The sequence below is a fragment of the Rhamphochromis sp. 'chilingali' genome (genome assembly GCF_963969265.1).
Source record: "Rhamphochromis sp. 'chilingali' genome assembly, chromosome: 18".
In the NCBI taxonomy this organism is placed as follows: domain Eukaryota; kingdom Metazoa; phylum Chordata; class Actinopteri; order Cichliformes; family Cichlidae; genus Rhamphochromis; species Rhamphochromis sp. 'chilingali'.
The window spans coordinates 13,811,290-13,835,470 of record NC_137945.1 but is presented as its reverse complement, the minus strand read 5'-3'; the positions used below and the strand labels follow the sequence as shown (position 1 = coordinate 13,835,470).

Sequence of the window (24,181 nt, the reverse complement as noted above, 5' to 3'; positions counted from 1 at the left end):
ATATAAAAATACACTGTGTAAAATCGCGTTTTATTGTACAAATTCCCCAGGTGAGTCTCCACCCACAACCTGCCTCCCCGGTAAACTTTGCAGTCTTGTCAATTTTATCAATAATCATACAAAATGAGGAGTTTATAAAGCCCTTCATTACAAGCTCGGTCATCAACTGGAATTAATAACAATATAATATTGTCCTGTCGAGTCCATACAGGAGCAAAGAGAAGAGCTATCATACACATCACTGCCATACAAACAACAGTTTTTGCAGAGTCACCATAAAACACGAGAGTCTGAGTTTCATCCCATCCCTGTTTAAACGTTAAATAGACCCAGTGACACACTATACAAACGTCTTTCATGTAAGCATGTCTCTGCAGCGATTACAGTGGGATTATAGTAACCGGGGCAGTGAGGGACACAAAGAATTATGGCATTGTAATCACAAAGTCTCTTCTGGAGGATGATGGACAGCGAGGGGAAGTCTTCAAATGAAGCTTTAAATCAATGTCCGTGAGATTATAAATTCTAGGAACATATTTGTTCTTTTTTAAAAAAGACAGAGTTTATCACAATCTTAATCATGTCTACTGCAACTGATGACGTGAATAAAGATAAGCCGTGTGGAATTTGGACCATCAACCTCACCCTGAGAATGTCTCCCCGTTAGGAAAATATATTATTTCTTATCAACAATTAATCATTATGTTGCATAATTTATTGTTACAGCACAAATTTGGAGGCAAATGAGTGCGACGGCCGGCTTTTCTCAGTGGGTTTTTCGTCCGCGAGGCTTCGTCACAGCTTATTTCACAGGAGTAAGAATCCCACGTGGAGTGTATCTGAAACATTTCTCTGAAATCGGAAACCACAGTCATATTCAGAAATTCACACATCTAAGACTTGAGTAGTACCGTAGGTTAACACAAAATTATGAAATGCAACAAAATCTTGTGTGGACACTGGAAACAGAAAAAAAGGAAGAGAGAAAATGTAGAGCAAGTAGTGGTTTGTGTGACTGGCAGTTTCCGGTCAACTTTTTCTGGACTTGTCATTAAACAAGCTTCCTCTGGGCGTAGGGATACACAGAAGAGTCCAGTCTGGCTATAGGTTTTCTCCAGGTTGATACTGTGGCTCTGTGGCGGTGAAATAGTCCTCCAGAAAGGACTGCAGGTACTCGAAGGTTGGCCTCTCGTCGGGCTCCTTCTTCCAGCACAGCTTCATCATCTCATGAAGGGACTCGGGACAACCCTGCGGGCAGGGCATGCGGTAGCCTCTCTCCACCTGCTCCAACACCTCCCGGTTCACCATACCTGAGGTGGAGATGGAGTGGAGACAGAGAGGGCTGTAAGAGCTTTTGTTCAAGCCTTTTTTTTCCAAATGGAAAAAGAAGAGATAAGAGGGCTCAGGAGGCTGCATGTTCCACAGAAAATCCAGAGTGCATCATTAAAATCACAGCCACCATCAACAGAAAGGATTGAAAGCCTAGCAAATCCCCTCCCTGCTGAATATCAATCTACAGCAGCAAGTTGTGATTAAAAAAAAACTATTTGAGTGTCACAATATAATGGTGCTGATGATATCCATGCTGCATGTAAAATAAATAAATAAATAAAGTAGTAATAGGCAAATCATATATCTGTACTGCAGGTGGACCCCAATAATATAAGAAATTCAGCTTGAAATTCTTCACTTGCATTTTAATATTAATTGATTTATTTATGTTAATAATTAAAACTAAGCACCTTCTGTTACCACTTTACGCTGACCTAAATTTACTGCTCTTGTATTGACGCATTGGATCCCAGTGGCAGGAGGCCTTAACACTTTGCACATGACTGGGTAGCATTAGTAATTTATAGCCAACAGTCCATGTGGTTTATGTTTTTAAATAAACATTTTAAGGAAACATATCACTCACTCTTTTACATTTTGATTTCAAGACAAGATTTGGGATTGCTTAGGCTCCATGGGAGTTTGTCCTATAGACTTGTGAATTGATTTGCCTATCATAAAAGTGTATTTAAAACAGAATAGATAAAGAATATTGTGACAGACCTGCCAATCATGTAATCATTTAGCACCTTTAAACTGAGAAAAATCAGTCACAAATTTCCATCCCTAATTTTTCAATCCCAATATTACTGAAGCTGCACATTTGCTCAAATTAAAAGGCTTCATATAATTCATTTGAAATGAAATACAATCTTTTTGTTTGATTTATTACTAAAGACACCAACCTGTTAGTTAAGCTTAGCTTATAGATTTTGTCCAAAAGTAATAAAACAACAACTGTATATAAAAGATGGATGTGGCCTGACCAGGTTGAAAACGTGAAGCCACCTTGGAAGGATCCTAATTTTATATATTTTTTCTAACACCGAGCCGGGTCTGAGTCTTTCTCAATGACAACAAACATGTTACTGATTGTTTTATGGTCTAAACTGTTTATTAATCCATGTCATGTACAGATTGCTTGAGAGTTGTCCGCCCTTTTAAACGTGATACAACAGTCGGGCAGTGGATGACTTGGGCCTTATTTACTTGATCCTACATGCTCACCAAGGGTGTAACACATCCACAATGGCAGACAAATGAACATCAAATGGTTAGTAAATGTGTGTTTGCAAAAACCTCAACAGAATATATTGTTAAATTTGAGAATTGTTCCTGTGAGGTAAGAATATGGCTACCTTGAGCTGCTACCATACCTGCAATTTCAAACATATAAATGCAAATGTATAAAATCCAGTGGTGTTTGTTCACAGAGCCCAGTGAGCTGTTTCCCCAGGTTTACCATAAATATGTGTCTATTTCTCAAAATGTCAACTTACTTCTATAATCAATTATCAGATTCTCTTCAGCCACACACCTCTAATATTAGTTTCAAGGCTACATCACATATAAACCTGATCTGTGCTACGGGCACTGCTCCCTGGGGCAGAATCGGTCTGGCAGATGGTTATAAACAAGAGTTGTGTTCAATCTCCTGATCGTCCCCCACCAGATGGTCTCATCTAATCTCAAATGTGCCACAGAGTCTGTGTATGTGTGTGTGTAAGGCTATCTGTGTGTGCATGCGTGTACATGTCAATACTCCCCCTACAGAGCCATAAACAACCAGTGCAGACAATGTCAGACAGCTTCACTTCATCCTCTGATATTAACAAGCACACCAGCTCAACGTCTGCTGACAGACTGCAGGCTGATCGCTCTGGTCATTAATCACTGCGCACTGTTGGTGCACTACACCTTTTCTTCACACCAGGTATGTGTATATCTGTGTGCTAGTGTTGACCCTGTCACTTACCTGGATAGGGCACTCTGCCTTTGGTGACAAGCTCAGTGAGCAGGATGCCAAAGGACCAGACGTCTGACTTGATGGTGAAACGGCCGTACAGCGCAGCTTCTGGGGCCGTCCATTTAATAGGGAATTTGGCTCCTGCGTGTGATGGAGGAGACAGGAGAGAGGGTTAGGTGAAGTGCTGCCACTAGAGGGCATATGGGCTAATTTCTGTCTTCATTTCCAGGAAGTCACAGGAAAGTCAGTTAACCATAGTTATATAATTTGGAGCACATTATATTTTCCTACTCAGTCATACAGATTTTTTAAATAGACCTCAGAGAAAACAGGTTTAAGGGGTAACAACGGATATAAACAATACAATAAAGAACGCTGCATTTGAATAATTAAAAAAAGATATCTAAAGTATTAAAAGTATTTATTAATATATATTTCAAAAAGCAGTTTCATTTGAACTACTCTCTACCTGAGAAACAGTCCTTATGGAAATAGTGTCATGTGCACCACAAACAAAAGTTCATTGATCTCTGCCACAGTCACGAACTCATATATAGACTGTAAATAAAAGATGGACACAGACATGGTGGCATCATCTAGTGTAGCAAAGTCTCAATGTGATGTTTCCCTGTCACCATCACAGTGTTTTAAAACACATGGATGTGACAGAGAAACAAAAACAAACACTGCCCTCTTATGTGTTATTAAGAACAGTATGCTCTATTGTTTATTTCACTGTAAACAGGACTATAATTTAACAAATGAATGTAATGTTGTATTCAAGTGTCTTAAAAGTAGCTGTTAACAGAATAAACCCATCTGAAAAGTGTTTACTGAGGTCATAGAGAACCCAGCGCAGTTTCTCCAGGCACGGGAGTTACATCTTTTATATACAGTCTATGAGATTAAGTGAATTTTTTACAGCCACCAAGTTTTCAGATCTTTGACCAAGCAGATGCTCACAGGTATCTTTTTAGTCTTCTGTCCCAGGTATTTAGTTTTTCTGCTCCTAAGCAGGCCATCAACTGTGCCCCACTTCCCTCAGCTAATATGCTGCTAATGCAACATTTTTAGCATATTTTTGAGGACTGTGTGTTTATAAGATTATTTTTTCATCCATCTCATGATATATCGATTAGCTTCAGCTCTACTTTAGTGATAAATTACTAAATCTCAAACTAAAAATGTGAGCATATTTAGTATTTAACTCCTTTCTTTCTTTATAGCATCACTGGCAACTGTCTCTTGTTTCTACGCCACTGGTCTTCAGACTGTAATTAAATTTGTAGAGCAGTACTGTTCCCTAAGTTTCACAGATGCTTCTAAAACAAGCTTCAGAAGGAAACTGCAGTCTTCAGCCTTCACTGGAAGCATCTAAAGCTTGCTCCACTTTCTCATGAGGGTAAGGCACTGCTTGCGAAGCAGAAATAGCAGAGATAAATTCTTCCAACATGTGAAGGGCAAAGCTAATAAGAGATCAAAAGAAGCATCTGGTTTTTCTTATGTTAGCCTAATTCATCATGAGGTGAGACAACCGGGAGTCGTCATAGCTGTAAGGCTCTCTCTGTTTCTGCCCTGACACCTCATTCACCTGTGACTCACACAGCCTGTGTTTAAGTGTGCGTGTACCCACCTTGCCTCGCCGTGTACTCGTTGTCCTCTATCAGCCTGGCCAAACCGAAGTCGGCAATCTTACACACCAGGTTCTCGCCCACGAGGATGTTGGCGGCACGCAGGTCCCTGTGAATGTAGTTCATCCTCTCGATGAAAGCCATGCCATCAGCGATCTTTAAAATAAACACACAAAAAAAGAAACCCAAAATGGTTAGACAGCATCTCACGTTCGCCACTTCAGCTAATAATTTTCAGCTTCTCGTACTTTCCATCACCTCTTCATGTCTGATTGATTTTCAAAGAGTAAGAATAAAAGCAAAGTGTGCCAAATCTGGGAGAGGAGGACTTGTTTACCTGAGGCTGTGATTCTTCTTCTTCTTCTTTTTTTTTTTTAAATGTCAGAAGCTTAAAATAGAGCTCTATACTTGGCAGTGCACTGAGGTGAATTCTGCACTAGTGGAGAAAAAAAAGATACAGGTGCTGGTCTCACCTTTGCAGCCATGTCCACCAGCATGACAAGATTCAAATGTCTGCCATCTCCTTCTTTGAGGAAGTCCAGCAGGCTTCCTATTAAAAGCAAGTGTGAGAAGTCATAATGGATGTGAGGGAGCTGCATAACGACATACTGCTACAGAGTGTGGAATAATAGCTTAAAGTGAATAATGCATTAAGTTGGACAGTAATTAATTTTGCGATTCACAGTGTTAGCTGATCCATGTTTCTTGTTTGGAGTTAAAGTATGGAAAGGTCAGTGTCAGTGTCTTTGTGAAATCACTGCACCCGAGTGCATCAAAGACTGCAGACACGTAGGCATGCATCTGTCACCGAGTAACCTCAGAAAAAATTTTTCTATGAAAACCTGCTGCAGCTTTCAATTACCCATTCCACTTTCCCGCATCAGGGACCCACCAGGGACCCTGAGGGACTTTCAATTTTTAAAGCATATTAATTAAAAAGCCTATAAAATTTACATTTTTCCTTCAAGGAAATCACCATGTGTAAATTAAAGAGGAAAAAAAGCAAGGGCATGTGATCCACCTGAAAAATCTAGAGGCTCACACCTGATGTTGTTTTTCCTTCTCTCTAAAAATAGACCTCAGGAGTGTCGTGTAACAGGAAAACAGCTGAGTACTGTTATTCTCCAGGGATTGGCGGTACCTTTGGACATGTACTCTGTGACAATATAGATGGGTTCCTCAGACACCACTGCATACAGAGGCACCAGTTTGTCATGCCTGAGCTTCTTCATAATCTGAGCCTCTTGGAGGAAGGCCTCAGGTGACATGGTCCCCGGCTTCAGCGTCTTTATGGCTACCTTAGTTGTACCATTCCACGTGCCTGCAGAGATGGAGATGCGGGAGAGAGAAAAGCCCACAGGCAACAGGGGTAATCAGTGTTGTTAATGGGCTGGGAGCGAGACAATATCATTAATTAGGTCTTGTAATTGCTCAGACATGTGCTGTCATGCATGCGATTCTCGCAAAATATCCCTGGGATGAGTGGATACGGGCTCGCTCTCTCCTCCTGAGAGATACGATCTCTAGAGATAAAGATGATATAACAAAAAGAGGAAGCAACTGAAGGAAGTGGATAAGTCCCCAGCTCTGACAGAGACAATAAACATAGATGGACAATGACATTTTCTATATAAACTGGGGCTTATTCTGTATTTCCCAATGTACATAAATATAGATAATTACTAAACAACATGTGGCTGCTTTGGCCTTACCCATCCAAACCTCTCCAAAGCAGCCCTGGCCCAGTTTGAGCTCCAGCTGCAGTGACTCCCGGGGAATCTCCCAGGCATCTTTAGCAAGGCCCTGGGTCTGAGGCTTGACTGTGGGGCAAACTGTGGTCAGCTTGTGGCAGAGCCCGTCAGCATGCTCTGTGACAGAGACACCGAGAGAAATCAAAATGACACATTACACCCAGCAGTGCCACACACCAATACACACAAGTCTTTTAACCAGCAGGATTCAGTGTCGTAAAGTTTCATCCATCATTCGTTCCATTTGATGTGGATGACTTTAGATGCACTCATCCCAGCTGCGATGAAATATAAATGAGATGAAGTGGCTTTTTAACACACCAGAGCGCTCTCGAGAGCCAAGCTGAAATGGAGTGGGATCACAGAGACTTAACCTCAGCTCTCTTCGGGCTAAGGAGGAGGTGTGAGTTTCAAAATTATAACAGCACCATCAATTGTTATTAAAATTAAAGGCCATTCATCTCCTGTGGTAACCCTAAAGGAAGCACGGCAAACTGCGTGGCACAGAGCAGCAGCTGTGAGTAAGAGTAATTTTCAGGATAATTCCTCGAGGTATGAAGAACGACTGTGATGAATAATGAATGAGATGACAGAAAAAGCGAGTGAGCAGGGAGTGCTGCCTGTGTACATACCTGTATAATGTTTCACAAGCTTCTGTAATGTGTCAAATTGTGCTCTGGTAGTGATGTAGTACCCCCCATTATCAAGCTTGCGGATCTTGTAGTGTTTCACATTATCTCCTTTGGATTCGTCCCAGTCCCGTATGGAAAGAGAATAAGCACCTGGAGGACATACAGGAAGTGGTTTTCATTTTTTTAAGCACAACTGTGAGTGATTTGGCTTTGTTGTGGTTAAAAAACATGGCTTCCAAACTAGGATAAAGCTCTGGTTCCCTCAGACTTTTATTTTCCTTTTTTACAGCTGTGAATTTATGTTTTTCTTACAAAGTTGTTATTCTTAGCACAAAAAAGTATCCTCCACTGCTTTGGAGACTTATGTTTCTTCCATCAGTTTCTGATGCTAAATACATCAATACCACAACAGCCTGAACACTGAAGTCAAACACAGGGCAATTATTTTTTACAGAGAGTTCTTACCATTGCTGGCTGCTTCATTCTTTTAAAGCAGCTGCATGCTGTTATTAGTCTTCCTCATGGCTTTATGCAGATCCAATTGTGTAACTGTTGTAGGTTTTGTTCTCTTTACTATTTTAACAGTACCAGGATCTATGCATCCGTACGCGCTACAGGGTGCTGCAGAAAATGATTGCTGCCCCCACACCCTTCTCACACACAGGCTAAGAGAAAGCTCACTCATCTAGACGAGGAACAGCAAATATGAAGCATACTTTAATCTTATTGCAAATTAGAGTTGGTGAGAAGAATTTTTTTTAAAGATTTAGCTGTGACACAAGCAGTGTTAAACTTGTGCATCCATTAATGTGACAGCATGAATTCAAATGTACTATAGTCAAAGTCATCAGTAAGTGACCTCCGTTGCAATTCCTGAGCATGCCATGAACTGAAAACTGCTATAACACCTGCATCACTGTCCACAGTGAAGCCAGTTTTACATTGCCCCTGACCAAAATCAGCACCTTCGTGCATGACTGAAATGTACACCTGTGCACAGGGACAAACCAAATGCCTTTGGAAGAAAAATCTTACAGTCAGACGAGACAAAGAATTAGCTATTTGACAACAATAACTAGAGGTATCTTTGGAGGGGTAAAGGTAAGGCTTTCAGATCTAAGAACACTGACAGCTGTGTTCTTAGACTATCTCAAAACCCCAACTTCACTCCAAACAATAATTTATGGACTATATTTAAAAGATGGGTCCGTGCCAGCAAATCAACCAATTTAAATAAAGAGTGGTCAAATATCCAACCAGGTTTATACAAGGATACTAAAGGCATCTGGCTGAGGTACTACTAAGGGGCTTTTGGAGTCAGTAGAGGCCATGGTAGCAACCTAAATGCTAATGTTGAAGCTTTAAAATGCTAAAATCAACAGGTAACATTGATAGAGATACGTCCATCTTTTTTTAAAGACTCACTAATACTAACACTAACAACTATAACAGTCTCATTGTATCATGTCATTATAGTTGACCTACTCACCTTCCACCCAGAATCTGAAAGTGGAGTGATTTAACGTGGTGAATGTATTTCATATAAACACTTTTTTTTAGCATTGCAAAATTATTACTTATGTCGTTGTTTATATTTGCCACGAAGTCATGAAAGTGCTTCAGTTGCTATGGACTAGCATGATCCATGCAGCAACAGGATTTTCAGCCTGGACCACTTTAGTCAAAAGAACATTTCTATTTCCATTTGCAGTAGTTTATATTTGGCGATAAGTATCTGTCTTGGGTCTTCCCTGCTTTTCCCCACTTACATGTGGAAAGCTGAAGGTGGGGGAAAAAAGCAGCAAGAAGCAAAACCCCAGCACGACAGAGATCAATGACAATAGAAATAACAATGAACCTGAAATGATACATCTGCAGTGACCATGCTAGATTGTAATCCATGCACGCCCGGAAACGACTCCTCCCACTTTGCTGAATATAATCACCTTTAGTAGTTTCACTTTCTCGCACCAAGAAAGTTCCTCGATGATTCCCTGGATTCAGCAGCAACCTCTCAGCATCTTTGCGTCCCATTTTACCAAAGTACCACCTGCAAAGAAAGAGCACTTGAATAAAATGCTCAGACGTGACTAAGGACTTGAATGGTTAAAAACACAAAAAACAAAAAAGCAGGAACGCATTTAATGCATTCCCTTCTTTTGAATGTCACAATCATATCATAAAGCTTTTTAAAGGCTGTTAATGTTGGATAGCGTGCTTTGTGCAATATGAGGTCATAGCTTCTTGGTGCAGCTGTCATAGCTGGAGTAATGAGGTTATAAGAAGCAGCAACAAGGTCTTACTCTTCAGCCTGGATGGAGTCAGCAGGAGCCACATAATTACTTGGGATGTAGCCTTTCTTTCCTGTGTTGATGGAGCGAGCCTCCCACCAGTCTCCTTCTCTGCAGTGTGACAGCGACACAGGAGATGAGATAAATGACTTGTTCAGTTAACACTCAACCAAAGACTGATCATCAAATAATAGTGTCACTGATACCTGGAACGGAAAAAAACTGTAAATGATTGCTTATAATTTTTGGGTAAGCCCTGTGGAAATACTTCGAAATTCTTTTCAATCTTGTTTGCACTTGTAAACCTCATTATTTGATTCAAAATCAGTCTTTAAAATGTGTTTAACACTAAATGCTAACATCTAAATGGGACTGAATGAGACTAATCTATTTTACATTACAATAATATAACCCGGGGCAACATTTCTGCCAGAGCAGACGTGCACAGTTCCCAGTAGAAAGCTGGCATTAGGAGACAAGTGGCAATCTAAGTCATTCATTGAGGCCGACACACGGCGAACAGGTGCAGCTGTGCATTGCTGCGACAAAGAAAGGCATCTGGTAATCGCAGCAGTACTCACGAGGAAGCATTTTCATACAGGCGCTTCATAAACTGAGAGAGAAACTGGAGCGATTCTTACGTATTGTTGATGATCTGGAAACGATCTCCTTTTTTAAAGGTGAGGTCATCTGACGTTCTGGCTTCGTAGTCGTACAAGGCCACAAAGAATGTAACGCCACCTAACAACATAAAAAGAGACAAAGAACTGAAAAGAATAACATCACAGCGATGCGGCAATGTTTGTGTCTTAACAGCATGGAAATATGACTGAGAATAGATGCTGTCAAGACATGGTGAAATTTACACACATGGTAAACAACTGCCACCGTATAAAACTGGTTTTATTTGATAGTGTTGCTTTCCATGTAATAATAAAGTTTATTAGTATATCACTTTTGAGAACACAGGTGCTCTATCTTTCCATGCAATATTTTGCCTACTGTGTAGCCATATGCCCAGACATGATATTCATATACCTACCACTGACAACAATGCTGTCAACAGTAATTCTATTATCACCTGCAGAAAGCAAATACCATGGCAGTGCCACCTTTATCCCCCTCTGAGAGCAGATAATCCATCATGGAGGAGGATTACAACCTAAATCCCACCTAAACAGGAGGGCTCTCAGGATCGCTGTAAGCTGTGTGATCAGAGCCGATAGTTGTTATCGCCAACAACTTCAAATAACAACGACCGGCATTAGCTGTCACACCGTAAAGCCAGATCAGCATGCTGACCAGGCTAAGCCTAATATTAATAATGTTTGCATGTTTTATCCCATTTATGTTTTACTGTAATACAAATTATGTTTACTTTGCATTTCTGCTCCTGACCGTCTCAGCATATGTGATGGGAATTTTCTATTTCATAAAGCTCTTTCAGTTTATGTCACTGTAACATTCAAATCAATATTCAGGACATCAAACTTGGGCCAGTGATGTGACAGTTAAAAGTGGACTGCATTAGTACAAAACAAAGAGGACGTAATGTTGATGAAATAAAACTAAAGCCTGATTTAAGGCAGATTTATGAGCCCATGTTGGTGTCTGTTTGCTTAACTCTTCAGTTACACAGTCAAGGATTATGAGACGCATCTACCAAAAAGCCAACAGTGAAAGATTTGTTCTCCATTTACGAGAATATACATATACATATATCTATATACATGTCAAAAGCTGATTGATTGAAGGTGGACTGAACTGAAAACATCAGGATTTCTATCTTCTCTTCTGCAGGGAATAAGCAGAAGGACCAACATCAACATAGGCAAGAGCCACTACAGACAGTATAAAACATGGAAACTGGTTCTGAATTGGAAAAATTGAGTCAATGCAGGAATTACTTAAAACTGCACTCTATCTGAAGATCACTAGATGGTGACAGGCCATAAAAAGACTTCCAGTCCTATTGAGGTTTGCAGACACGTGACTGCTAACCACATGACATTAACTTGTCCACCATTTTGGACACATAGCAATCATAGTGACAATGTAGGATCAAGTGAATAAGTGCAACACAAACTGCAAACGTGGATCATTTTGCTTCAAAGTAAAGCTTGCACCTTTTGAAATACGCTAGCTTTAGTGTTGAGGCACAACTTTTATTTTTAAGGTTAATTTTCTTCATTTTTGGTTTGTGGTGCACTTTTTTGAGTTTTTCTAACACTCGGCTAGTAGTTAGCGAGCATTTGCAGAGAAATGCGATCACCAAAATGTGCTTCTATACCAATAAATATTTCCCTAGCAACCGGGTCTAATACAGTGGACACATTTTGATGTGCGCATGACATCAAATGAATGTCTGCAGTTGGTGTTAGACAGAAGCAACATGTAGACATCTGTCTGCAAAGCTCTCCATAGGATGTACATGTTGAGCTTTAAATAATAAAGAAATAAGTAAACAGTGGTTTCATTTTGCATGAACACCATTATCAGTGCAGTATTGAAATCACGCAGTAAAACTCTACTCACTGGGGATGGAACCAGAGAATGAGTTGGACACAGGACCGGAGAAAGAAGATGACGTTCCTCCAAAGGGAGTAATGGCAGATGAAGAGCCACCAAACGGCGTGAGGGTGTGGTTGAAATTTACTGCCCCCGAGCCAGAGGAAGATGAGGGAATTTGACTCTGCTGCAGCTGGGTGGGTTCTGGTCCGTAGTGACCGACGTGAGGCGTGGTGGCGGTATTGGTGTCAGATGCCTGGGAGTTCTCTGGCTGATACTTCATCGTCTGGCCTTTGTCCTCTTTGCTCTTTATGCACCCCATCTTCTCACCCTTGAGAAAGAACACACAACAAGAAGATATTATTTCAGTGTAAACAGAGGAAGAGGATGAGACGGTATAGATGGAGGGGCTGAGGGGCATATAGGATTACTGACTACAACATAAGGTCTGCAGGAACTGGAACAAGCATTATGAAATAAAAATGTATTGACCTGATATGATTATGTGAATCATTTTATTGTTGTTAAAACCTCTAAGACTATAAGCCATGTGGTAACTGGGACATATGGATAAATGTAAAATCCGATTTGAATCACTCAAACAAAACTGTGCAGTTCTGTCATTTTCACTATTACCATCTATTACTTGACGCTCCCGTTCCATCAAGAGACTCTGTAAACAAATAACAGATTTTATGCTATTTAAATCTACTCCACATTATATAGGGAAATGCATATTTCTTTGGAGTATCTACATTTATGCCTTGCTGCAATTCAGACAAGTCTGTATGGGGCCCTCCATCCATGGATGGTTACCAAATGGGTTCAACATGCCAAAGATCCAGAGGGCCAAAGTGTCACAGTCCATTTCTATGAAGTGACAGTTCATGCCTTTTATTAAAAATCAATCAAATTACAGCAAAGAGTAGCAGAAGTATCATAAGACACAAAATGACCACATAAGCCCTCAGGCATCCTAATTGGGTGCCCGAACCAGGGCCGGCCCGTGGCATAGGGCTTTGGAGCGTGATGTCACGGGGGTGGGCGTGGAAAGGATTTTGGCCCGATCCGCCATTTTGGGGGTCTAAGTGAAAAAGGAGTGAAAGCATAGCCATGGTTCGTATTTGCTGTGTGGTCCGCTGCAATGTTCGATCACACGACCGGCAAGAGAATAAGCTTGAAAATGGTTTATCTTTTCATTCTTTCCCAACCTGGAAGCAACATGAGGCAGCTCGTGTATCGATGTTAGCAAACGAAGGCGTCCAGCCTGGATAGCAGCTGTGATAGGCCGTATAGGCAAATGCTAAGGGCGCCGTCCATCAGGGGGCGCCACGCCAGTGCCACAAATGTTGAAAAAAAAAAGAAAAGTTGGTACTATTATTTCTAAATACAAAAAATAATCCCACGTTAATTAAAATGCAAAGTAAAGCTTATTTAATAGAAATATTATTTGTTACAACATTACACTACACTGCTGATGTAGGGGGGCGCCACCTAAAATCTTGCCTAGGGCGCCAGATTGGTTAGGGCCGTTTCTGGCCCGAACCACCTGATATTTTTCGTTTCGATGTGGAGTAAAGTCTCTACTCTGAGTCCCCAATCAACCCTTGGTGGAAACTCATTTCTGCCCCGTGTATCTGCAATCTCACTTTTTGATTAATTGAGGTTAAGAATGTAGACTGACATATCATAGCTTTGGGTTAATCAAACCCCTCACTTCTGAACCAAGATATTTGTGGCAACAACTTGTCCCTGACTTGCAGTGGGCACTTAAATCTTTTCTGGCCAAGAAACATGGCCTTAGACTTGGAGGTGCTGATTTCCATTCCCGCGGGCTCACACTTGGCTATGAACTACTCCAGAGCAAGTTGGAGGTCACCACCTGATGAAGCCAACAGAACCACATCATGCGCAAAAAGCTGAGATGTGACCTTGAGGCCAGATAGGGAAAGTGGAAATCTTCTGCTACTTGGCTATGTCACAGATTATGTTCATAAAAGCTACGTACAGATAAAGGCAGCCTTGTTGGAGGCCCAATAGCCACTATAAAGAAAATTAAAGAAACCATAAAGAGACATCGTCGGATAATCACAAAACAGACGTAATAATTAAAAGAATAAAATGATTGCAAAGAGAAAAAGCAACCAACAAATACTTACAGCGACACAGAAAACAGCATAAACTGACCAGAAACAAAATGCAACAAAACCACTAAGAAACACTCAAAGCCACACAATCATATTACAAAGTGATACAAAATGACAGCAAAAGGAAATTACTACAAATTTGATTATAAATGAGCGACACAATAATCGGTGTCGGACAAAACTGTGAGTCATTTTTGTGTCCGAGCCTGAGATTCCTGGATTTTGTGTCTTTGTCCGGGCATCTTAGTCCTCTGCTTTTTACACGTCTCTGCCAAGTCGTCTACCATTTCACAATCTATCAATGCCTCAGCCTGACCACGCTGGAAGATTTAAAGCATTGATGTGTCTCTATCGGCGTGGTTGTCATTCCTCTTCCTAACATAATTTGGATGGAGTCACACTGAGGCATTCTTTTGTGGAGTGAAGGCCTGGAAAATGTGGAGACAATCAGATACGCTCGTAAAGAAGTCTGAGCGCTGGGAGATCAGAACGGTTTCATTTGCCAAGAACAACGGCTGAACGCAGAGTAGGAGCTGGTTTACTGACACTCCAAGACAGTAAAACAAAAGAGGTAAAAGATTTTTATAAAGAGCTGATATGTTCAGCGTGGAAGTAGACTAAACACAGCGCTACTGAGCAATACGGCGGCACAGTTGGTTACAGCAGCGCACTGAATTACAGGGCAGTGATCGTACAATCATCAGTGAAAGAGGATCTACTGGTGCAGTAATACATCTCTCTTTGATTTTGTAACAGTGGCCTTGATGTTGGGAGGTGGGAGGGATTTGTCCTCATCGTAGAGGGAGGTTCATAATCAAGAGTTCATCGAGTTCTTCAGCTAAACTGCCAAAGAAATCAACAAAACGGGGACAAACCGCAGAAACCTTCCAAAGATTCAGAACACTTTGCTTAAATAAAACTGTGCAAATTGCAGGTTGCAAGTCATGCTGGGTACTGGTCGTCTTCCACAAAACATTTTTTATGGGTGGTCAGTTAGTGGAGTTGTGTCAGAAAGACGGATTTCTTAAAAACAGCTTCAAATGAATATGTCGGTAAATCTGATCTCAGATTTTAGATCTGCAGCTGACATGCTGAGAATGTTGGCATGGAAAAAAAAAAAACACTTTTCTGAACCAAACTTTCCTTTAACCTCGAGACAAAACCAGTGTCACGGAAAGCAGAGGGCTTTGCTCAGTGGTCGACTCGGGTGGCCTTGTATTTCACATTTAGACAGATGGGTGCCTGGCCCGCCTGGTCAGCAGTGAAGCTATCACACTGTAAAACACTGGCCGGCATCCCGGGAATATTTGCACTTTAGAAATGTTTTTCCTTCCAAAAATAAGGCCTCAGTCATTTCATAAAAGTGACGTCAGTCTCCCAAAATCATCATAAATACTGAAGTTAAGAGATTTAAAAATAAAGTATGTCTCTTTTATTTTTATACTATACCAGAATGCTGTTAAATAATTACACATCACACAGTTTTTTTGGTCAGTGTAGTAATGTAGTGAGATAATGGATTAATAACTTATTTGTTAAGATGATTTCTTTTCTGCTTTGGAAAAATCAATCTTGTAGAAGGAAAGAGGAACCAAGAATCGGCCATAAACGCGATGCCTTCAGTTCACATGTGATCTTTGTTTAACATTTTCACCATCCCTCTGATAAAGCTACAAAAAATGCTCCTAAAAGTGATTTTAAAAAAATCAGTGTGTTCAAAGTTTAGTCTTTTTAATCAATGCTACAAGACTTATTTTTAGCAATGAAGGGTTTCAGTGCTGGTCTGACAGCTGTTGAATTTGTCTTTCAGTTGCTGGGTGGATGCTTTGATCTCTCTGACTACATCTGATCAGATATCTGATCAGATGTAGTCAGATATCTGATCAGATGTAGTCAGAGAGATCAAAGCATCCACCCAGCAACTGAAAGACAAATTCAACAGCTGTCAGATGTCTCACAGATGCTGTTTACGCCACAGTTCATGCGTGAAAGTGGTCACAGCTTTTATATTTGGGCTTTGATGATAAACTGGATATTTTAAACTACATTGTTGCACACACGTATGATATATGATATTCTCATATGATAATATCATATAATTGTTCTTTTTGTAGGATTTTACACAATATTGGGAAAAAAAACCTACACCTTCCTGAACCTGGATTTTGAGTGAAATTAATTTGTCAAAAATGAGACAAAACTCACAATAAACAAAGTCAAAAATTAGTTTTTTTAAATATAGCATATTCATTTCATTTTCTTTTTTATTAATATAGCACAAATACTGACTCAAATCCGGCATTGTGGCAGCCAAGTTTGGTAAGTATGCACTTTCTTGTTTTTTGTTAAGGGTTAGGAAACATTAGCATGCTTTAACAATAAACTAAGATACCAAACATAGAAAATATTTCTTGCAAAATACCAACATGGACTATTTGGTTAGCAATTAGATTAAATCACAGTGGTTGATAAGCATGGCTTCACAGTGCTTTAGTCTTCATAAAAAGAAAGATACTGAGTTCATTAGGTAATTGTTAAAGTTAGCATGCTGTTTGCTTTTCGATACAATGATCAATAAGCTGATCAAAAATGAAAAGTGTTAACAATAATCCTAAATTTGATTTATGCTGTTAAAAGTTTAACAACAAAGCTATCAGCCTGTTGACAGTACATTTAAGGTTCTGTACTTTAAGCTAGCAAGTTAAATTCACTGAAATTCCCATCGGATACTGAAAGGAGTTTATCTGTCAGCACACACTCACTTCCTCATCCTATTTGTATTAATACAGAAGCAATAACTATGATATATGGTGTTTAACTGAAGGCTGGGCTATAACTGCAGTGGAGCATACTAAACAGATAGATTCCTATCTCAGTGTCACAATATCCTTCCAAAACCCCAATGATAAAAACTCAGATACGATTCCTGTTACTGGTTGTGTGAAGAAAGAAATGTTATGAAATGTAGGGTACAGGGAGAGTTTTGCTGAATGCTTGTGCTGAATGAGGAGGGGGCCAAACGGGCTCATAGCCAGCTTTACCAGCTTAAATTACTAGGATTATGAGGATGGTGGATTTAACTTAAGAGGATAATAACAGAAAACAAAAAAAGAGGAGTGACCACCGGTGGCAGTAGCTGAAACACAGAAGACTTCTGACTCTACAGTCACTTTGGCCTATTAAATATTTGTTGTGTTCATGGGCTTCTCACATGAGCAGAATTATGAGGGCTATCAGCTGAAGAGGAGGCTCTTAAGGGCTCTTTGCTGTGACGATACAAAGAGGACTGGCTTTGCCTGAAGCCTCTAAATCAGCTCAGTTAGCTCTCTGTCAGTCTGCCAGTCATCACATACTGACACCACAGGCTTTGTCTACACTGAAAATCGAGAGCTTTAGGAGAAAATATGGCACAAAAATAAAAGATGCAACAGCAACAATGTTAAGGCCAGTGAGCATGCATAGCTGTCATGAACCCCCCCCCAAACCTCCACAATCACAAGAAAAATCACACTCTAACATCAAAATGCCTCACTCTCTTTTGCACTCAGCGCAACACAAGATCTGTAGCAGAATCATGAAGCCAGAAGGAAAATCTGCCTTGCTGCTAATTATAGTAACTTACTCTAATTGCGGACAACATCCCACTGCCCCCAGGATGCTAACATGACCTACAACAGCATGCAAACACGAGAAGACTCCCAGTAGCACCAGTCGGAGCCATAAAGGAACAATGAGAGAGGAAGGCGAAGGGTTTAAAAATGGGGAAGCTTACATGTCAGCACATGCACATATAAACCAAGGCCTCTTTTACTATCTGATTGGAAAGGTTTGGTGCTATTGTCTAAGAACTGCTATGTTCTGACAGACAGACAGAAGATCAGTAAGTAAGAAAGCTTGACATATCACTAGATGCGGACGGATAGACCCAAATATCGACAGTATCGATACCAATGCTGGTACTGGATTGATACTAGTACGATAGGACTGATACTTTGTTTTTATCCTCTGAGTTCAATATCTAGCTGACTGAATTGTGCTAAATAAGTGAGAAATAAAAAAAATGCACCTCGAAAACACGTCAGAACCTTTTTGCGTTGACTTTCACATCTATTTTATTTACAGCATGTACACATTTAAACAACAGAAGCTGACCCAAAGTGCTTCAGAGACAGCCACGTTAACCTGGCTTTATTAGTAAAAAGTATCAGTGTCGCTATTGGTGTTGATATGGAATAAAAGCTTTTTCATTTGGTACAAAAATGCTCTGCTCAGATTAAAGATTGTCATTTTCCAGCCCAACAAACTGAGAAATTATCTATATATCACTTGTATATCACCAGCAGAAGCCTTTTCTGTAGCGTGAACGACAGAGGTGAAAAATACCTGCAACACAGAAACATAAATATGTTTTCCATCACTGCTGAGCTTCCTTCTGTTTCCACAGAGTCTCAAAAGACCCAAAGACTAGACACTATCTCTGTTTAATATTCCTCTTCCAGCGAGGTCAGATTGCCAAGTGAGCTACTGACAGCTGACAGGGGATTCAGTGAGTTGCTCAAGGACACATCAACAAAGCTGATACTTGCCGAAACCTGCCTGCCTGCATGTGAGAGCTTCTTGGCGCTCCCTTAGACTGTCAAGTATTACAGGAAATACATAATAAACCAAAAAAACGACTATTTTTGGACATCTGAGGCAGCTCCAGATGTTCCCCCGAGGGACTGCATCCCTCCATAAACATCTGAGATTCAGACAGCAACTCAGACCCTTAACCTTTTGTATTTAGCGTTTTCAAGCTTTCACTCTTTTCTCGAAGAACTCTTTTGCCTGCTTTGTTTCATTTGTGTATTTACGTAAGCTAACGTGATCTGAGTTTCAGTTAAAACCCATCTCCTGTTTTTTCCATGATCTCTTGTAAGACTGATAATTCAAACCTGAACACTTCTTATCAGCGACCTTCTTTTGGCTTCCTTCCCTGACTCTGACCACAAAGTGATAATTCCACAGAGGCTTCACAAAACGCTGATAAGACAGAGAGGAGAGCATTTTTCCGTCACTCTCTTGGATTATACTGAAGAGTTTTACAGGGATCACAGTTCAGAGTGTTTAAGAAGGCTGCAGAGACAATGTTTAGATGAGTAAGCTGAATGTGGAGGAGTCCCATGATCAGAAACCAGAACAAAATCTGATTTTTACCTATTACTGCTATAGTAATGCCTGGATTTGCTGTTTTTTTATGCTTTTATATGAATTTTAACTTGTTTCTTTTGGTTTTTGTATTGTTAAATAGACCAAAGAGTCACTTTGAAAAGAACTGATTGCTTGCAAAGAATAACCTGCAGCATTACACAAACTTTTATGAGACATCCCCATCAAAAATCCAATTCAGAACTTATAATTGGACAAATTGTTTCATGTTTTTTTTAAATTTTATTTAATGTGAGAGCTGCAGTTGTTGCTAGTTTTTACCCATGCTAATTCAATTCACTGTTATATGCACATTCCTGAAGCAACCGGTATGATAATAAGGTACAGCTTAACAACTTGCACATATAAAACACATTGAACATAAAACATGCTGTAAATAAAATTCAGTGAAAACGCGGCGCTTCTAGTGAATTTTAAAACATTTTAAACCAAACACATAACCAACCAGGTTAGGTTAGGTTACCATGGTGATTTAGCCACTTTAGTGACACAGAAAACTCCGACTTTAACCCCGACATAGCTCGCTATCACACTAATCTTGCTTTGTAGTACAGACCTCACAACTGTGTTGGTGTTTCATCTTTTGGATTATGTTTAAAGCCATTATCTTACCGTAACATGACTGCGTGTGTTTATTTAACAAAGAGTCCGTCCAAGAAGTGTGTGTTGTAGTTTTTGAGTGATACTAGTAGTTTAGCAGCCAGTACCTCTGAGTATGAATAGATAATGTTTGCTGATAACCTAACACTCAAGATTCCCATCTAAATATGGTCACTTCTGACTCCAAAAAGCAAACAAACAATATGGTGGGAGTCAAAATGCTGAAACTCAAAAGAGGAATCCTCAAACCACTGCATGCATATTTAATATATGGCTACAAAAGGAGTGTCTGCCTGCTACCGTGGCAATAAATAGAAATAAATCTGGATTTACCTCTTTCATTAGATGTTTTTAACTTTTAATTTTCAACTTTTTGAAGTATTTGCATATGCAGATATGATACATGAAAGTGTTGCTAGCCTGATAAGTTACCCAAGATAAAGCTGTGCTAGTGAAGTATAAATTATTACATCTTCCTTTTGCATGCCATGCATTATACATGAATTGAAGCCTGATTCTAAGATATTCTAAGATACAGTAAGACTCTCAGTAGTTTGAACAGGCTCAAATCTTCTGAGATTTAGATTAACTAGATCTTGATAGTTGGCTGGGTGAGAGCTGCGGATGCAGACTGGGCGGGTCTGTGGAGCTTTAATGGGCTTCAGATCTTCAACAGATGCAGCCTGCGACATTCCTCTGATGCCAAAGAGTTAAATCTGGGTCTGGAGAAACGTCATGTGACGGTGGAGATCTGAAGCCCCGCAGCATCAAGAGAAACATCAATAAATGGTTCATAATGAGATTTACTCTGCACTGGGTGTTGAGTTCTGTTGCAAGCGTGCTCACAGTAAGCTGATCCTGAGGCTTACAACACTTTGACATCGATCTGAGAACAAGTTTAGCTTGAAGAGCCTCCTCGCTCATCAGTGTTCGACTTCAGTCCAACAGAAAAAAGGAAAAAGATCAGTTTTGGTTATTTACATTATTATCATAACTGACTTTATTTAACCTGTCTCAAAACTTCAATGAAGAGCTTGTGGTTGTGCTCATGTCAGTTACTGTGCTGCCAGAGAATAGACATCACACATTTTTCAGAATAAAAGCTCTCATGAGAAATCCTGAATGGCGTGCTATTTTTGGGAATCATCCTTTTGCCAGCACATAACAGGACCGATTGTTTTAAGTGTCAACATCGAAAAACAAAAGGTGACTCCAAAACCCCCAATACAGCCTAGATTAGAGTCTTCTTCACTGAGATAGAAACAAAAGCTGTATTTGACATGTGGACTGTGGCATTAGCAGAGTTTAGGAAACACTGGAGCGCTTTGTTCGCAATATCAGAACTAACTCTCCCTTACAGACTGCTGATAAGAGGGCAACTCTTAGATATTTGTTCATGCGCCTTCTTTTTTCACGCATGGAGAGCACTGCTCTGATTTCACTCCCTCACATGCTGGAGAAAGAAGCGAGTGAAGTCCTGAGTTTGAAAAAGAAAAAAATAATGAAAAGAAACATTCTTAGAGTGGTGAACTGATTTAATATGCTAGAAGATTACCTTATTAACCAATCATGTGATGAAATTCCAAAATTTCACATCTTCTACTATTAGTATCTTCGTTCAGTGAAGACCTTAAAGAAGGGGAAGTTTCATGTCAGTCAAAAGAAGAAATGGCATCACTTCAGGTATCCTGAGCTATAAAGAAAACAATATTTTGCTGTTAAGCCCAACATCAGTCTAAAAACACACAAACTAAATGATCCACTGAGTATATTCTCTACAAACAGATCAGCCTGGAAACTGTCAACTGTCTTTTTAACCCTCTGACATCCAACCCATCATAGGTGTTCCCAGAACGCTGATGCTGTTGCATCACCACTGATGACTCAGACCATCAAACTGTAGGAATTGTGCATTAAAAACATCAAAACAACAGCTGCAAACTTCAACAAATGAATCAATTCAATAAGTACTTCTAGCAGCTTCGGTGGTAACATTAAAAGCTGTAACTTTTTAATGTCTTCACAGGAACCTTCCAGGGGTGAAAGATCACACTCCAAAGCCCGAATAACAACACAACTGCCTTCTCTCCAAGCTCGCCAGACCTTATAAGGATTCAGAGCTGCTATGATTCACTTACATAGTTGTGCAAAAGTGCAGAGCTGTTCAGGATATGACACCACACCGAGTCACTTGAAGTCTTAACAGTTTACAGACTTCAAAGAACATGTGTGCAAGTAAAGCCCGTGTCCTAAAAGTGGAGACTGAAAGGTTGGAGTGAGAGAAGAATAAGCAACCCCTCAAAGTGTGACTCAGCTGTTAAATGAGTGACTCTGCATCACAAAAAGAACCCGAACCTCTTCCTCTTCCTCCTCTTCTTCTTCTTTCTCTTTCAACCCATCTTTATCCGAATCCAGCACTGTGGAATCAACTTTTCTCAGTTATTTAATCTAATTAACACGCTGACAAGTGAACACATAGAAAATGGGAGAAAATAAGGATTTAATCCATTTTTTCTCACACGGGTTTTTGGCAATTAATCTCTAATTTACCACTATAATCCCACGATGACAATTTAAGACTCGTGTTTATGATAATTAAACCGTGAAATGATAATTAGACCCCTGCTATTTTATCAAACTGCAGAACACTCAGCTTGTGTTACTTTGATTATTCATCTGCAATCCAGTATACTTATACCGTATTCCTCTGGGACTGAAAGCATGCCGACTGCTCGCTGATGTCCTATAAAATGACACAAAGCGGCTGGTTTGCAGGATAAAGGAACATTCACACACTACATAGAAAATCTACAAGCATGTCTGTGTTATTATTGGACATCTAATTTCCTTTGTTGACAGCCCAGACAGGCGAGCAGCTGCGCTTCGGCCCATCTTTATCTGATCCCGCTGCTCTGACAAAGACCACTTTTCTTTTTTTCCCTTTTCATTTACCTTCTCAAATCCGAGTCCTCGGTGGGTGTTTTCTCTTTCCCCCCTCTGTTCCCCTCGAGTCAGATCAGCAAAAAGCAAAAGAAAAATATCCGAGTTATTTCAAACGGAACCGAGTCGCCTTCATCCCCACTTTACGCATCCAGCAGAGTCAACTGTGGTCAGATTTTTTTCTTTTTCTTTTTTTTGTGAAGTTAAATCAAAGCAGCTTAAGTGTTGCAGTCTTGGAGAGGATGGCGGGGGCGATGGAGGAGACGGTCATTGTTGTCAGAGCGGACGGGTCAGCGAGGATGAGTCCTGCATCGGCATGACAGTGATTTTAAAAAAAAAAAGCAAAGAAAAAAAAAGTGAGACCCTGAAGTATCCCAGCGCTTTGTAGCCTCCACTTCCTACTACTAAACTTCCATCAACCCCCACACAACAACATGGCCGACCCAGCCTGCGGGACTGGAGCCACACAGCTGGAGTTACAGACAGAGATCCGTCTGCTGCAGCTGGTCTGAGATCAGCCAAGACAAGAGATGATGACTGAGGGAGAGAGGAAATAAGAATAGAAAGAAAAGAAAGAAACAAAATCAGGCGACTAAGAACAGACCGGTCCGTGAAGTGAAGGAAGGCTTCCTTTACAAAAGGGACTAAATGTGCAGCGCTTTCAATCACAAATACAGGTCTTGGACGCCCCCTGCTGGTTGATCATCTCTTATTACAGTTCAGGGGGAGAACTCCTGTATCGCACCCGTTGTATCACGCTTAACTTTCACAGGGATGCATTTCACATAATATGGTGTTACGATAAGCTAATTTGTATCACTTGCCTCCCACCATGTTTACGCTTTAACCCTAAAAACATTTATCGTTTAAAGTTCGCTCAACGTTTTACTGAATGTGTTTTTTTTAATTAATTGCATTTTGTTCTTTATATTCTTTTCTTACAATCGTCAATGCAAAACTACAGTGCCAGTATGGCTAATAGAAATATTCTACGTGGTTCTGTGCAGTGTTGCACTCAACCTTGCCACATTTATATGATCTAGGTTTAAAATGTTAATATAACTCAGTTTATACCAAAGACAGAAGTGAGGATGTTGATTAATTCGTGTGTTGTAATTCAAATAATAAAATTAGCTACATTTAATCTGCGGAAACAGGATCTTATTTGTTACATT

The 24,181-nt window shown here is 40.2% G+C and overlaps 1 protein-coding gene across 2 annotated transcripts; it reads right to left on the bottom strand.

The window, feature by feature from the left end:
- Positions 1-13: 13 nt before the first annotated feature.
- Positions 14-24,148, bottom strand: LOC308386442 (tyrosine-protein kinase yes-like). Of its 2 annotated transcripts, XM_080865972.1 has the most exons (13): positions 23,019-24,148; positions 21,622-21,695; positions 12,139-12,442; positions 10,245-10,344; positions 9,616-9,714; positions 9,259-9,362; positions 7,313-7,462; positions 6,642-6,797; positions 6,071-6,250; positions 5,403-5,479; positions 4,932-5,085; positions 3,308-3,439; positions 14-1,310 (listed from the first exon to the last, which is right to left on the bottom strand). In XM_080865972.1, exons 3-13 carry the CDS (start codon positions 12,431-12,433, stop codon positions 1,102-1,104), a joined length of 1,656 nt encoding a protein of 551 aa, XP_080722098.1. In that variant the 5' UTR covers positions 12,434-12,442; positions 21,622-21,695; positions 23,019-24,148; the 3' UTR covers positions 14-1,101. The 2 variants fall into 2 exon arrangements, with proteins under 2 accessions (XP_080722098.1, XP_080722097.1); XM_080865971.1 differs by lacking the exon at positions 21,622-21,695 and having other exon boundaries at positions 23,019-24,146.
- Positions 24,149-24,181: the final 33 nt, after the last annotated feature.

Bases quoted from the DNA above. Each gene is read 5' to 3' on its own strand.
- LOC308386442 (XM_080865972.1), bottom strand. From the start codon at position 12,433: ATGGGGTGCATAAAGAGCAAAGAGGACAAAGGCCAGACGATGAAGTAT. The intron at 5,086-5,402 runs GTGAGACCAGCA...TTTATTTTAAAG, and splicing joins TGGTGGACATGGCTGCAAAG to ATCGCTGATGGCATGGCTTT. The intron at 1,311-3,307 runs GTAAGTGACAGG...TCTCCACCTCAG, and splicing joins AGGCAGAGTGCCCTATCCAG to GTATGGTGAACCGGGAGGTG.